At 45.4% G+C, this 12,606-nt stretch overlaps 1 protein-coding gene across 2 annotated transcripts in view; it reads right to left on the reverse strand.

Annotated features, from left to right (window-relative positions):
* Positions 1 to 4,454: 4,454 nt before the first annotated feature.
* The window catches only part of LOC308495604 (ankyrin repeat domain-containing protein 26-like), a 37,693-nt gene continuing 29,541 nt past the window's right edge, over positions 4,455 to 12,606 (reverse strand). Inside the window, exons 5-6 of one of the 2 annotated variants that reach the window (XM_081080571.1) lie at positions 7,864 to 7,912; positions 4,455 to 6,547 (exon numbers count right to left, since the gene is read on the reverse strand). In XM_081080571.1, the coding sequence (XP_080936697.1) occupies positions 6,429 to 6,547; positions 7,864 to 7,912 (168 nt within the window). In that variant the 3' untranslated portion in view covers positions 4,455 to 6,428. The remainder of the gene's footprint in view (positions 6,548 to 7,863; positions 7,913 to 12,606) is intronic. The other variant, XM_081080572.1, reaches the window with a different exon arrangement.

A 12,606-nucleotide genomic window follows, 5' to 3' on the forward strand; every position in this document is an offset into this window, starting at 1 on the left:
AACTACTAGATTGCAGACAGTTCTGTTACTTTTTGATGCCCAGAGGATACAAGCTGCAAAAATAAACTTGGGCTGAGGCATTCTACTTAGAACTCCAGCAGTCTACTTAGAACTGCGGCAGTCTACTTAGAATTGCCTGCCCTCCCGATCCCATCTTTGTCTCTCTTCTTTTCTCTCAATCCTCACTCCCCACTTCAGGGACTGTTCCTCTCGTGGGCAGGCACCGACAAGTGGCGCCCGAACAGGGACCTGAATACTGGGGATAAAGTGAAGGACACCGCACGGAGCTGAGACGCGTCGCATAAGGTAAGGGGTTCGGTGAGACACCACGGTCAGGAGTAAAAAATCATGGGACAGGGTAACAGCAGAATGTCTTTTACTCAAATGTTAAAAAGTGTGCTAAACGGACTGGACCCCCAGGATGAGGAGGGCCTAGATGGGGAGGGGCCAGTGAGGGTGGTAGACGGTGCAGGGACAAGACAGCAGAGTGGGGCTGAGAGGATGGCAGAGGGGCCGGACGAGGCCCGAGGCCACCGTCCCGGGCGGGGCAAAGGTGGAGGAGACCAAGAGCCCGTCACTTCTCTGACGGGCCCTCCTGCCGCCACCCCGCATCCCTGGGACGAGCCGCGGGCCTCGCCTCCACTAAGGCCACCGCCCAGGAGTGCGAGCCACAGTGCGAGCCTGTGAAGCGCGGGGATGCGATATCCAGCTCCAGGGCAGGGCTGCCCGAGCCGGTCGGCTGCAAGTCGCCGGAGGCCGTGGCGCCCCGGGAGAAACCCGCGCAGCTGAGCGCCCGCGAGGACTCCCGGCAGGTGCACGCGTGGTTGTGGCAGTCTTATTGCGGCCACTCACCTGGCACAGCGGCCTGGCCGCCTTCCCAGCTTACTGTGGCCCCGCAACAATGCTATGGGGCGCTGCCGCAGTTGGTCCCCCTACCAGGGAAATCCATTCAGGAACTCTTCCCAGCAACCCCAGGCAGCGCAGGATTGGACCTCAGTAGCGCCGCCTACACAGAACTAACACCTGAGATGGGAATGCGAGCTATTCCTACAGGGGTCTTTGGGCCTCTGCCTCCACAGACTGTGGGACTAATCCTAGGAAGGAGTAGTATTACCATGACAGGGCTATTGGCTGCTCCGGGAGTGTGGATATGGATTATACAGGAGAGATCAGGATTATGACACATTCGCCTGGAGGCACTTCAGTGATGGATAAGGGCCAACGCACAGCACAGTCATTGTTAATTCCACGTGTCAAAGCGGGTAACACAGCAGGCCATAAATCCCGAGGCGACGCGGGCCTTGGTTCATCAGATGCTTATTGGGCCCAGGCCATTCACCACCAGGCCGGAATTACCACTATCCATTAATGGCCGTTCCTTCATGGGCCTTTTAGACACGGGGCCGATGTCTCTGTTTTAACTGCAGATCAGTGGCCTAGCCACTGGCCAAAGCAGCAAACACTAACCCAGTTACAAGGCATAGGACAATCTCAGTCACCACAACAGAGCAGTGATATATTGTTGTGGAAAGATCAAGAGGGACATGAAGGATCCTTTCAACCATACATAGTGGCAGGATTGCCTGTCAATCTATGGGGCAGACGTGTCATGAGTCAGATGGGAGGTTACCTGTACAGCCCTAATCAACAGGTCACTATGATGATGTTCGATCAGGGACATCTGCCTAGAGATGGCTCAGGTCCCTCTGGACAAGGGAGAAAAGAGCCTATCTTTCCCTCGCCCTTACCACAAAGAGCTGGCTTGGGATATTTTTAACGGGGGTCACTACTCCTCCTGTACCCCATGCAGATGCTATCACTTGGAAAAGCGACACACCTGTTTGGGTAGAACAGTGGCCCCTGTCATCAGAAAAGATACAGGCTGCAAGGTTGCTGGAACAGGAGCAACTCGATAAGGGACATACAGCACTTTCTAACTCTCCATGGAACTCTCCCATATTTGTAATTAAGAAAAAATCAGGTAAATGGAGGTTGTTACAAGATTGGAGAAAAATAAATGAGACTATGGAGCTCATGGGGGCTTTACAACCGGGATTGCCTAATCCTTCTGCTATACCCCAAAACACATATAAGAGAATCCTGGCTTTAAAAGATTGTTTTTATACCATACCATTGTGCCCCAAGGACTGTAAAAGGTTTGCTTTAAGTAACTTACAAAAACCTATGAAAAGATATCAATGGCTGGTGCTGCCTCAAGGTATGGCTAATAGCCCTACTCTATGTCAAGAATGTGTGGCAGCAGCGTTAGAGTCTACCCCGTCTCCCCACATACAATCCTTAATCACACTCTTTGTTCTAAATTTTTTAAACCTGGATGCGCGTGGCAGATCTGCCGCAGATCGCTTCTGGCATCCTAACACTCAACAAGATTATGCCCAAGTGAGATGGCAGGATCCAGTTACTAACCAGTGGCATGGGCCAGACCCAGTCCTAATTTGGGGACGAGGGCATGTTTGTGTTTATTCACAGGACAATGGAGGTGCGCGGTGGCTGCCTGAGAGGTTGGTGTGGCTTGCTGATGAGCGTCTTCGAGATCCTGCTGGTTGCGCAGATGCCTCAGCATACTGGGCATATGTTCCTGACCCTCCCATGCTACACCCCACTGTGTGGAACAGGCCTGAAATCATTGGTGGGACAAATGACACTAGGCTATTAGGACATCCATTCGCTCCTGCCGTCCTACAAGCTGTTGGATTCAATCATAGCGGCTTGGGCATAGGACTCCTCATATGCTTCGCGATAATGTCAACGTTACTGGATGTTTCCGTGTGGGCAGCCAGACAATTCACGGAGACAACCTAGGACAGAGTGTCACATTCCATCAGCCAGCAGGATGGAAAAACATCAGGGATAAAAACCCACCTCCACCACAAGCCCATGATCCTTGCAGTGAGGAGAACAGAAAAAATAGCAGATCCATCCTTTGGAGACAATGTTATAAAGAACCCGGGGAATATAGTGTCCCTGGGTTTAATCAAGCTGTTATAGATGGCCCAGAGGCCATGACACAGGTGCTGATGTCCAACACGGGACTAAGACTGGAGTGGTTGTGGGATTATGGTATACCTCCCGGCCCCAAAGACATATTTGGAAACTAGTGGGAGCAATGGATACAGTGACTATGAGTATGGACGAGGGACGAGGCAAGGTAGAAGGCAATACCACTGCTTGTGTCAAGGCTCCATATGTGCTTATGATTGGAAATTTTAACATCACCCATATTGACAGGGTCCAGTTTAATGTATCTTGTATACAGTGTAACCTAAGTAATAGCATCAATTGGTCAAATGACAAAAGTAGAGCTGTAGTTCTCCACCGACCCTCTTTCATTATGGTACCTGTTAACATTTCAGGTCCTTGGTACTCGGACCTCAGAGGAGAATTCCCCTCCTTTCTAGCTCTGTTCCATTTGCTACTGCCTTTTGTAATAATCTTTGTTGGTGTTCCTCTATTCATGTGGTTTACTCCGTTGCTCACAAAGGTAATACTCAAGGGCTTCATCGATCTCCAAACAAAGGTTCATGAGTTGAGATTATCTGCCCAGGTTCACCGTGTCACTGACACCCGTGTATAAAGCCCCTACAATGGGTCGGCAGCCAAAGACGGGTTAGGATTTGGTAAGAATGTACATAACCTAAGACAGGAAACGTTCGCTAGAGGGATGGTCTCCTATGACGGGTAAATGGACATATCTGTACCAACCACCTAAGCCAGGCGCAACCCTTGTGTTAATTTTATATAAAAAAGGGGGACCTGTGGGAAACCATGCTGAAGTGCTAGCAGGTGTTGTTTTGTGAAATGTTGAACCTTTGACTTCCTTGAGTGGTTTGTGCTCCCAGCAAGGCAAAACTTGCTACTCTGAGAACACAGAACCAGACTAGGTCAGGAAGTGTGGAGCTGGCCAAAAAACAGGCCCTTGTGTATTACCTTTATTGTAACTACTAGATCGCAGACAGTTCTGTTACTTTTTGATGCCCAGAGTATATAAGCTGCAAAAATAAACTTGGGCTGAGGCATTCTACTTAGAACTGCGGCAGTCTACTTAGAATTGCCTGCCCTCCTGATCCCATCTTTGTCTCTCTTCTTTTTTCTCAATCCTCACTCCCCACTTCAGGGACTGTTCGTCTCGTCGGCAGGCACCGACAGTTAGTGTAGCCACAGCAGTTATATTAGTGGCCAGTGGCTCACTGGTTACAGCTGACGGCCAACTAGCCACAGCTGACGGCCATCCAACCACAGTTGATGGCCATCTACTACCTGAGCCAGCACCCCTCCACGTGAGGCCGAGAGCCTGGAAACTGCTCTCTGGGGCTCTGTCGTGCGGGGTACCCTGCTCGCTGCGCCATTTGTCGTGCTGGGTCTCAGCTCCCACTCCCCGCCCAAGAACGCAGGACATGGTAAGGCCAAAAAGGAACACCCACGGAGCCATAGATAGGGGAGTCAAACCAATATATTCTCGCTGGCGGCTGGGCTGGAGACACAGGAAGTAGGATCTACATAATCTGCCTAACAGCAGTCCGCGCTTGCCAGCCACCATCTTCTTGCTAGCCCCCATTCCTTTTTGCTAGCATAGCCACAGCCGTTGTATTAGTGGCCAATGGCTTACAGGTTACAGCTGACGGCCAACTAGCCACAGCTGCTGGCATCTGATCACAGTTTATGGCCATTTACTACCCGAGCCAGCACCTTTCTATGTGAGGCCGAGAGCCTGGAAACTGTTTTTTGGGGTTTTGTCCCCACACTCCACCCCTACAGGTTCTCGCCTCACAATCTACGCGACAAGTGTCTTCCGCGAGGGTCCCTGTGCGAGGAGCCTGGAGGTGAATGCAATATCCTGGACACAGCCAGGCTCTCTGAGCACAGCCAGGGTTTCTCAGGGCACCACCAGTACTTCTGGGCACAGCCAGACTTCCTGGGCTTCTTAAGGTACCACCAGTCTCCCCGGGCACAGCCAGGGTTTCTCAGGGCACCACCCCAGTACTTCTGGGCACAGCCAGACATCCTGGGCTTCTTAGGGTACCACCTGTTTCCCCGGGCACAGCCAGCTTTTCTCAGGGCACTGCCACTCTCTCTGGGCACAGCCAGACTTCCTGGACACAGCCAGGGCCTCTCAGGGCACTGCCACTCTCTCTGGGCACAGCCAGACTTCCTGGACACAGCCAGGGCTCACAGGGCACTGCCACTCTCTCTGGACACAGCCAGACTTCCTGGACACAGCCAGACTTCCTGGACACAGCCAGGGCCTCAGGGCACCGCCACTCTCTCTGGGCACAGCCAGACTTCCTGGACACAGCCAGGGCTCTCAGGGCACTGCCACTCTCTCTCTGGGCCTCTCGGGGTACTGTGCTGGAACAACAGTGGCTCACATCAAGGTGCTTACATATTATCAATGGTGGCCAGTCAAGACACAAAAGCAAACATCCGCCAGTCCCACTACATGATGGTATGTTCCCAAACAGTCAAGCGTCCATTAAATTAGGGATAGAAGGCAATTCCTCATAGTCCATAGTCATTCGCCAGGGCTGTCCTGGGGGTGAGGGATGACCTTGACTTCACCCTCATCTCACAATGAGGACTCAGCAAGCGTTTCCTCCTGGGACAAGTCCCGCATCCAGGCTGCGTCAGCAAGCAGTTCCCAGCCCACAGGGCCACAACAACCTTCGCTTTCTCCACTTTCTCCGGCCTCTGCTGGTTGGGGAACCATCCACATCTTCCCACCGCTCCACGGAAATCGAGCTCTCTGGCAGCTGCTCCTCCTGGTCTTCCTCAGACTGAGCTTTCATACGCACAAACTGCTCCACTGCCCTTCGGAGAGCTTTGGCCAGCACCGTATCCTGCCGACTACGCCATGTGTCACGCAGGGGACCCTGCTCACTGCGCCATTTGTCGTGCAGGGTCTCAGCTACCGCTCCCCGCCCAAGAACGCAGGACACGGTAAGGCCAAAAAGGAACACCCACGGAGCCATAGATAGGGGAGTCAAACCAATATATTCTCGCTGGCGGCTGGGCTGGAGACACAGGAAGTAGGATCTACATAATCTGCCTAACAGCAGTCCGCGCTTGCCAGCCACCATCTTCTTGCTAGCCCTCATTCCTTTTTGCTAGCATAGCCACAGCCGTTATATTAGTGGCCAATGGCTTACGGGTTACAGCTGACGGCCAACTAGCCACAGCTGCTGGCATCTGATCACAGTTTATGGCCATTTACTACCCGAGCCAGCACCTTTCTATGTGAGGCCGAGAGCCTGGAAACTGTTTTTTGGGGTTTTGTCCCCACAGGCTCTGTCCCCACAACATATGATACAAAAATATTTTCCTGTAATAAGGATTTCACATGCCATATATTTTGGGATACAATTAACATGTTGTTTAAACAGCCCAGTAAATACACTTGTACTATTTATATTTTAGAGCTTATACTTTTTTTTCAAATCGTAGACGATTTCTAGTTTTATATTCTCAAGTAGATTATCAATAGGTGATAGAGGAACTTTTCGATTGAATTTAGATTCATATTCAGCAGGAGCTGGAAAGAAAAAGACAGAATTATGTTCTTTAAAATACAACTAAGTATAAGTGTTAAGAAGAATGAGAAAACCTCTAGATGAGGCCACAGCTCACAACAGGAGATCATATTCAATACAGTTTGCCCACGGCTGCACACTGACTTGACTGCTATTGTGGCCAAGTATCAGAGCTTCTGGTTGTCTCATCCTTCATTCATTTATAAACAAGGTCGTACGACAAGCACTGAAGTTACAAGACGAAGATGACACGGTCCAGCCCTGACCCATCATCTACTATAAGCTGAAGGAACAGATGAACAGGCAATTTCCATTCAGAGGCCCCTATACCATACAAATGCACAACAGGACGCGAGTGGGACCCACAAAAGGGACATCCCAGTGTTGATTGTCTGCTCTCTGGTGGAGGTGACATGGATGTTGATGCCTGAAGGACAAGGACAGAGGATGCCAGAGAGAGGGAAGACGCAGATGCGAAGACTAGTGTGGGGGAGAACACTACGGAACGAGAAGTAGTCTGGTTTAGCTAAATGCTAGAGCAAAGGGGCAAACGAGGGTTGGTAGCAAGATATAGGCTGAGATGTTTGGTGAGAACTACATTGATTTGGGTGTTTTCATTCCATGCAAAGCAATGTGGAGTTTCTCCTGAGGGTACATGGTAAACTAATGACAAAGTAAATGACTGGAGATTTAAATGTCACCCATCAGGTGACAGCTACAGTGTTTCCTCCAAAAATAAGACTAACCAGAAATTAAGCCCTAATGCGTCTTTTGGAGCTATAATTAATATAAGACCTGGTCTTATTTTCGGGGAAATATGGTAGCTTGGCCCTTCTAGGAGGTACCGTATTTCCCCAAAAATAAGACCGGGACTTATATTCATTTTTGCTCCCAAAGACACATTAGGTATTATTTTCCGGTTAGGTCTTATTTTCGGGGAAACACCATATATGAACAGTAATTGCTTAAGTATCACTAGATAAGTCTTGTTATTGGGCCTCATATCACTGGCAAAAACATAAAAGTTGATGAAGCCCCGTTTTCAACGTGCACGTGGAAAGTTCCATAGGGATGGCAGAAGAAAGGAAGGGGACAGGCCATAAATAAAAAGAGATACATAGACTCTTGAGATATTACTCATATGACCTTGTCTTCACTATGAATGTTTATGCTTTCACCTTTTTTATTTGCTAAGGCCAAGAAAATATTTAATGTAGTATCTATTATCAGAACATGGAAAGGGATGCCATTTAATATTTACATTTTATTCCAGAAATCAATGATATCTAACTTGAATTAATACATTTTGGCAACATACCGTCTTTGTATAGTTCTTTAGTTTTTTTTTCCTGGTACTCCAGCAGCGACTGAAATAAATCAAATCTTATTATAGTATTTAAGGTAAACAAGAGACTTTATTGTAGAAATGATATATCTTATGAAATGTGCTCTTTAAATAATGCCTTTAGAGAATAGACTTAACGTATGATTTATATAAATACAAAAAAGTTTAAAAATGAATAACATAAATTACTGCTTATTTTGATTGTACATAATAGAGACCATCTATATGAGATGCTATTTAGATTAATCTGACCAACAGTGCAATTGATATTGGTCTACCTAAGATACATAATTTCAAAAGAGTGACGTTTGATTTGATTGGTACAATGAAGTTTAAACAAGTCAAGTCATATTTTACACTGAATGCATTACTTTGCAATTTTTAGAAAAATTGTCCTTTATAAATGTTTCTTGTTCTTTGTTTTTACTTTAATGGACTTTTCCTTAAAATGAGCTTTCCATTCTTGCACTTCTAGAAAAGTAATCTCAAGGTGTATTCTAGGCTATTCATTTTTCAGCATAGAACCTTAAAGACATAAAATGATGAAAGTGGTACTGTGCCGTCATGTGAAAATTCTACTGACAGAAACAATAACCAAAACGATTTTGCAGTCTATGACTGAAACATTACCGTATTCGTATGCACAGAAAGATTTCCGAAAAGCTGCTTGAATAAAGTATGACCTAGAGCCAGTTTTCAAATTTACTTTCTCATTTATGACTTTGTAGAGTTAGAAACAAAAAATAATATATAATTTTTAAATGTGACTTTGTTCCTTAGAAATCAGGTCCAATTTTTGAAACACTAAAATAGCTGTAGTTATAGTCTATTTAATTATGAAATGTGTGGGAGTATTTCAAACTATATTACAAGTGTCCCAGTCTAGAGTGGTCTTACTGAAACCTTTCTTCTGAAAGCTATCCTCTCACAAAATGTCCAAAGTAGTGCTTAAAATAATATCCAGAAACTAATAGACACTATGGTGACAACAATGTGACAGCCAATCCTTGTACAAATTTAGGGGGAATGTGGGAAACCGTGCTAAAGTGCTAGCAGGTGTTGTTTTGTGAAATGTTGAACCTTTGACTTCCTTGAGTGGTCTGTGCTCCCAGCAAGGCAGAAGTTCCTACTCTGAGAACACAGAACTAGACAAGGTCAGGAAGTGTGGAGCTGGCCAAAAAACAGGCCCTTGTGTATTACCTTTATTGTAACTACTAGATTGCAGACAGTTCTGTTACTTTTTGATGCCCAGAGTATATAAGCTGCAAAAATAAACTTGGGCTGAGGCATTCTACTTAGATCTGAGGCATTCTACTTAGAACTGCGGCAGTCTACTTAGAATTGCCTGCCCTCCCGATCCCATCTTTGTCTCTCTTCTATTTTTTCTCAATCCTCACTCCCCACTTCAGGGACTGTTCTTCTCATCGGCAGGCACCGACAGGGGAAGACAAATTTGTTTTCCAATATTTGCATAACACTTTTTTTTGTGAATGGCTTGATAGAAAGGGCTTATAATGTGAATAATGTGACAACAACATCACCAGACAGGCCGTGTAAAATCAATAACTAAATACCATAGGAAGGGAGAAGACTTTCATGAAACAGTTTTAAGTTATTGTTAATCAACAATATAAAATGTAAATCACATTTTTACACGACTTGAATTAAGGAACTACCAATGTAGCGTTATTATTATTTTCCCCCAAAACAGCTCTTTTCTTAAATATTTACTTCAGCACTTTCTGTCGTGTTTCCCTGAAAATAAGATGTAGCTGGACCATCAGCTCTAATGCGACTTTTGGAGCAAAAATTAATATAAGACCCGGTCTTATTTTAACATAATATAAGAATGGGTCTTATGTAATATAAAATAATATCAGACCAGGTCTTATACTAATTTTTGCTCCAAAAGACACATTAGAGATGATGGTCCAGCTATGTCTTATTTTCGGGGAAACACGGTATGTTTATTTCTAGGTGAGGAGTGTGTTCAGATGGTGGAAGTAGCTTGAAGTCCAACATTAATAAGGACAACATATCTGCAGTCTTATTATACTTTTCCATTTATCAAATATATAGAAAGGTGAGAAAATTATACACAAAAAAATGTATCAGCAAACTTTAATTCAAAGGATTTCAACTAGAAGGATTTTCTCATTACTGGCAGTTCTCACTAGACTACGTCTCGGAGAAAGCTCAGGTTCCACTGGGGACACCCACGGGATAGCACAGCTTAGGAGTCTGCATCCCTCCTTTAGCTAGGTAGCTCTACACGTCTCTGCTTTGGTTTGTTTTGTGTTAATTGGGGACTACTGAGGAACAGTTTGCTTTTCCCGGATGTCAAATTGTTCTTTTTTTCAATCTAGTTGTGGATGGTGCATCTCACTGGCCAATGTGGGACTTGAACCGGTTACCTTGGTGTTATGGGCACCTCGCTCCAACCACTGAGCCAACAGGCTCCCCACCAGCAGCCCAATTCCAAGCTCAACCCATTGCTTCTCACGGGCCTATGTGGGAATCGAACTGTCAACCTTGGTGTTATGAGCACAGTGCTCCAACCACTGGGCCAACCGGCTGCCCACCATGGTTCATCTCCAAGTTCAAGCCATTGTTTTCAATCTAGCGGTGGAGGGCGCAGTTCACTGGCTCATGTGGGAATCGAACCCACAACCTTGTTGTTAAGAACTTGCACTCTAACCAACTGAGGCAACTGGCCACCCTTGGTCTCTGTTTTTATATACCGTGTTTCCCCGAAAATAAGACCTAGCTAGACAATCAGCTCTAATGCATTTTGGAACAAAAATTAATTAAGACCCGGTCTTATTTTACTATGATATAAGACCGCGTATGATATATGATATGATGTGACGTGACGTGACCGGATCTTACATTGATTTTTGTTCCAAAAGACACATTAGAGCTGATTGTCCGGCTAGGTCTTATTTTTGGGTAAACAGAGTCATTAAACAAAAAAAATTTTCTCAAAGAACGGTACTATTCTTTGATAAAAAGAATATTTTTCAGGTCTGAAAGTCACTGATTTAGTGAAAGTCCCTAATTTTGCATAAGAGGCAACCAAGACTCACAGAGATTATATAGGTCACCTGAGGTCACCAAACCAAGGAGCTGCGGGCCAGGAATGGGATAAGTCTCCCTATTGAGGCTAGCCTGCTATGCCAGCTACTACCTCATATTCCGGAAAATTCCATCAATTTCTGAGTACAACTCAAAAGAAAATGAATATGCAAAACTTTGTCATGTAGCTCAATAATGTTAAAGCATGAGAAACAAAATAGTAGCTTTCTAACTCAAGTATTATCTTTAAAGTCATTATTAAAAATAAAGACAGATTAATATCACAAGTCCTATTAACAGTAGTCAAACACACTCAATTTATAAAGCATAAACATTTCTAAACACAGAAAAGGGAACTTGAAGGAGAAAATCATGAGTTAAAGAAAGCAAACTCAAGTTGAGGAAATTCTTCCTTAAAATGACTTGTCTTTTCCTCAGAATCAAATTTGGCTGAACAATATAAACCAACACAGGTATTATTCATGGTGGGGGTTAAGTATAGCGAAATTGGAAACACAAAACAGATTTCTCTTTACCATCTAGTGCACTTGTGTCCAACCTCACATCATCACAATTACATCATAAGTCTTTCCAGTGTTCCCTAGTGATTTGGGACACTTATCTCTGGATCTTGACAGAGTGGGGCTTTTCCATCTCTTATTCAGCCTTGCATGATTGGGCAACCCAACGCCTCACAAGGGAACAACGTTGGCCTTGGAATGAGGGCATTGACTTTAACATAAACAATTTTCCAATTTATGAGGAAATACTGAAAACTAAACACCTCTTTCCTACCAAAAAATAATTAAAGGAAAAATGTCCACAAGCATATTCTCTCTCATTGCTTCTGCCTTTACACTCTTTCATCTTCTGATTTCTGTGGTGAAACCACTGAGAACATTTTAATTGTGCATCATGCTTAAGAATTTACAGAAGGGTTGGCCATTCACTTTCTTTTTGTACCCAGTCCTTCCTCCAGGTTCACCACTTTGAAGGACTTGGACTCCATTTAGCCGAAGGGCTGTCCGAAAATCCTTGGCTTTGTTCTCCTATGATTTATTAAGGGGAAGCTAAATGAAAACACAAGGTTGGAGCCCCATTTAGCACAGGCCTGTGCTATGTTTCTCTGCATTAAGAAGGCCACAGTTGTTAGATGGGTGGGGGGGAGGGGGTTGGAGATGGGGGGAAGGGTGAAGGGATTGGGGGGCGGTTGGTGACCACAGGATGGCCTCAGGGTCTTTTGAGAATTACTTTGGGGAACTTACTCAATAGTGTTTGGGGATTTTGTTGGGTGTCCGATGGACATGTGTCCTGTTTGGGAGACCACCTCAGGGATGCGGTGGATGCTTGGTCATGGCATTGTACACCAGAGACTGGACATTAATGAATGCCAACTATAATTTTATGTGTATAATGTGATGGCTCGGTGTGAGGTCGGGGTGGTGGTGGATGGGGGGAGGGGGGTTCACGTTGTGAGGGATGTAAAAATAAAATAAAACTAAAAAAAAAAAAAAAGGACGCCACAAAACACCATCAAAACCACAAACCACCCTGCATTGATCAAAATGGATATTCTTTGGAATGATGTAAACATCATGTCAAGAGAGACAACCCCTTTCTATCTCCACGATATCTACAACT

The sequence above is a fragment of the Rhinolophus hipposideros genome, assembly GCF_964194185.1.
Source record: "Rhinolophus hipposideros genome assembly, contig: HAP1_SCAFFOLD_185, whole genome shotgun sequence".
NCBI lineage: Eukaryota > Metazoa > Chordata > Mammalia > Chiroptera > Rhinolophidae > Rhinolophus > Rhinolophus hipposideros.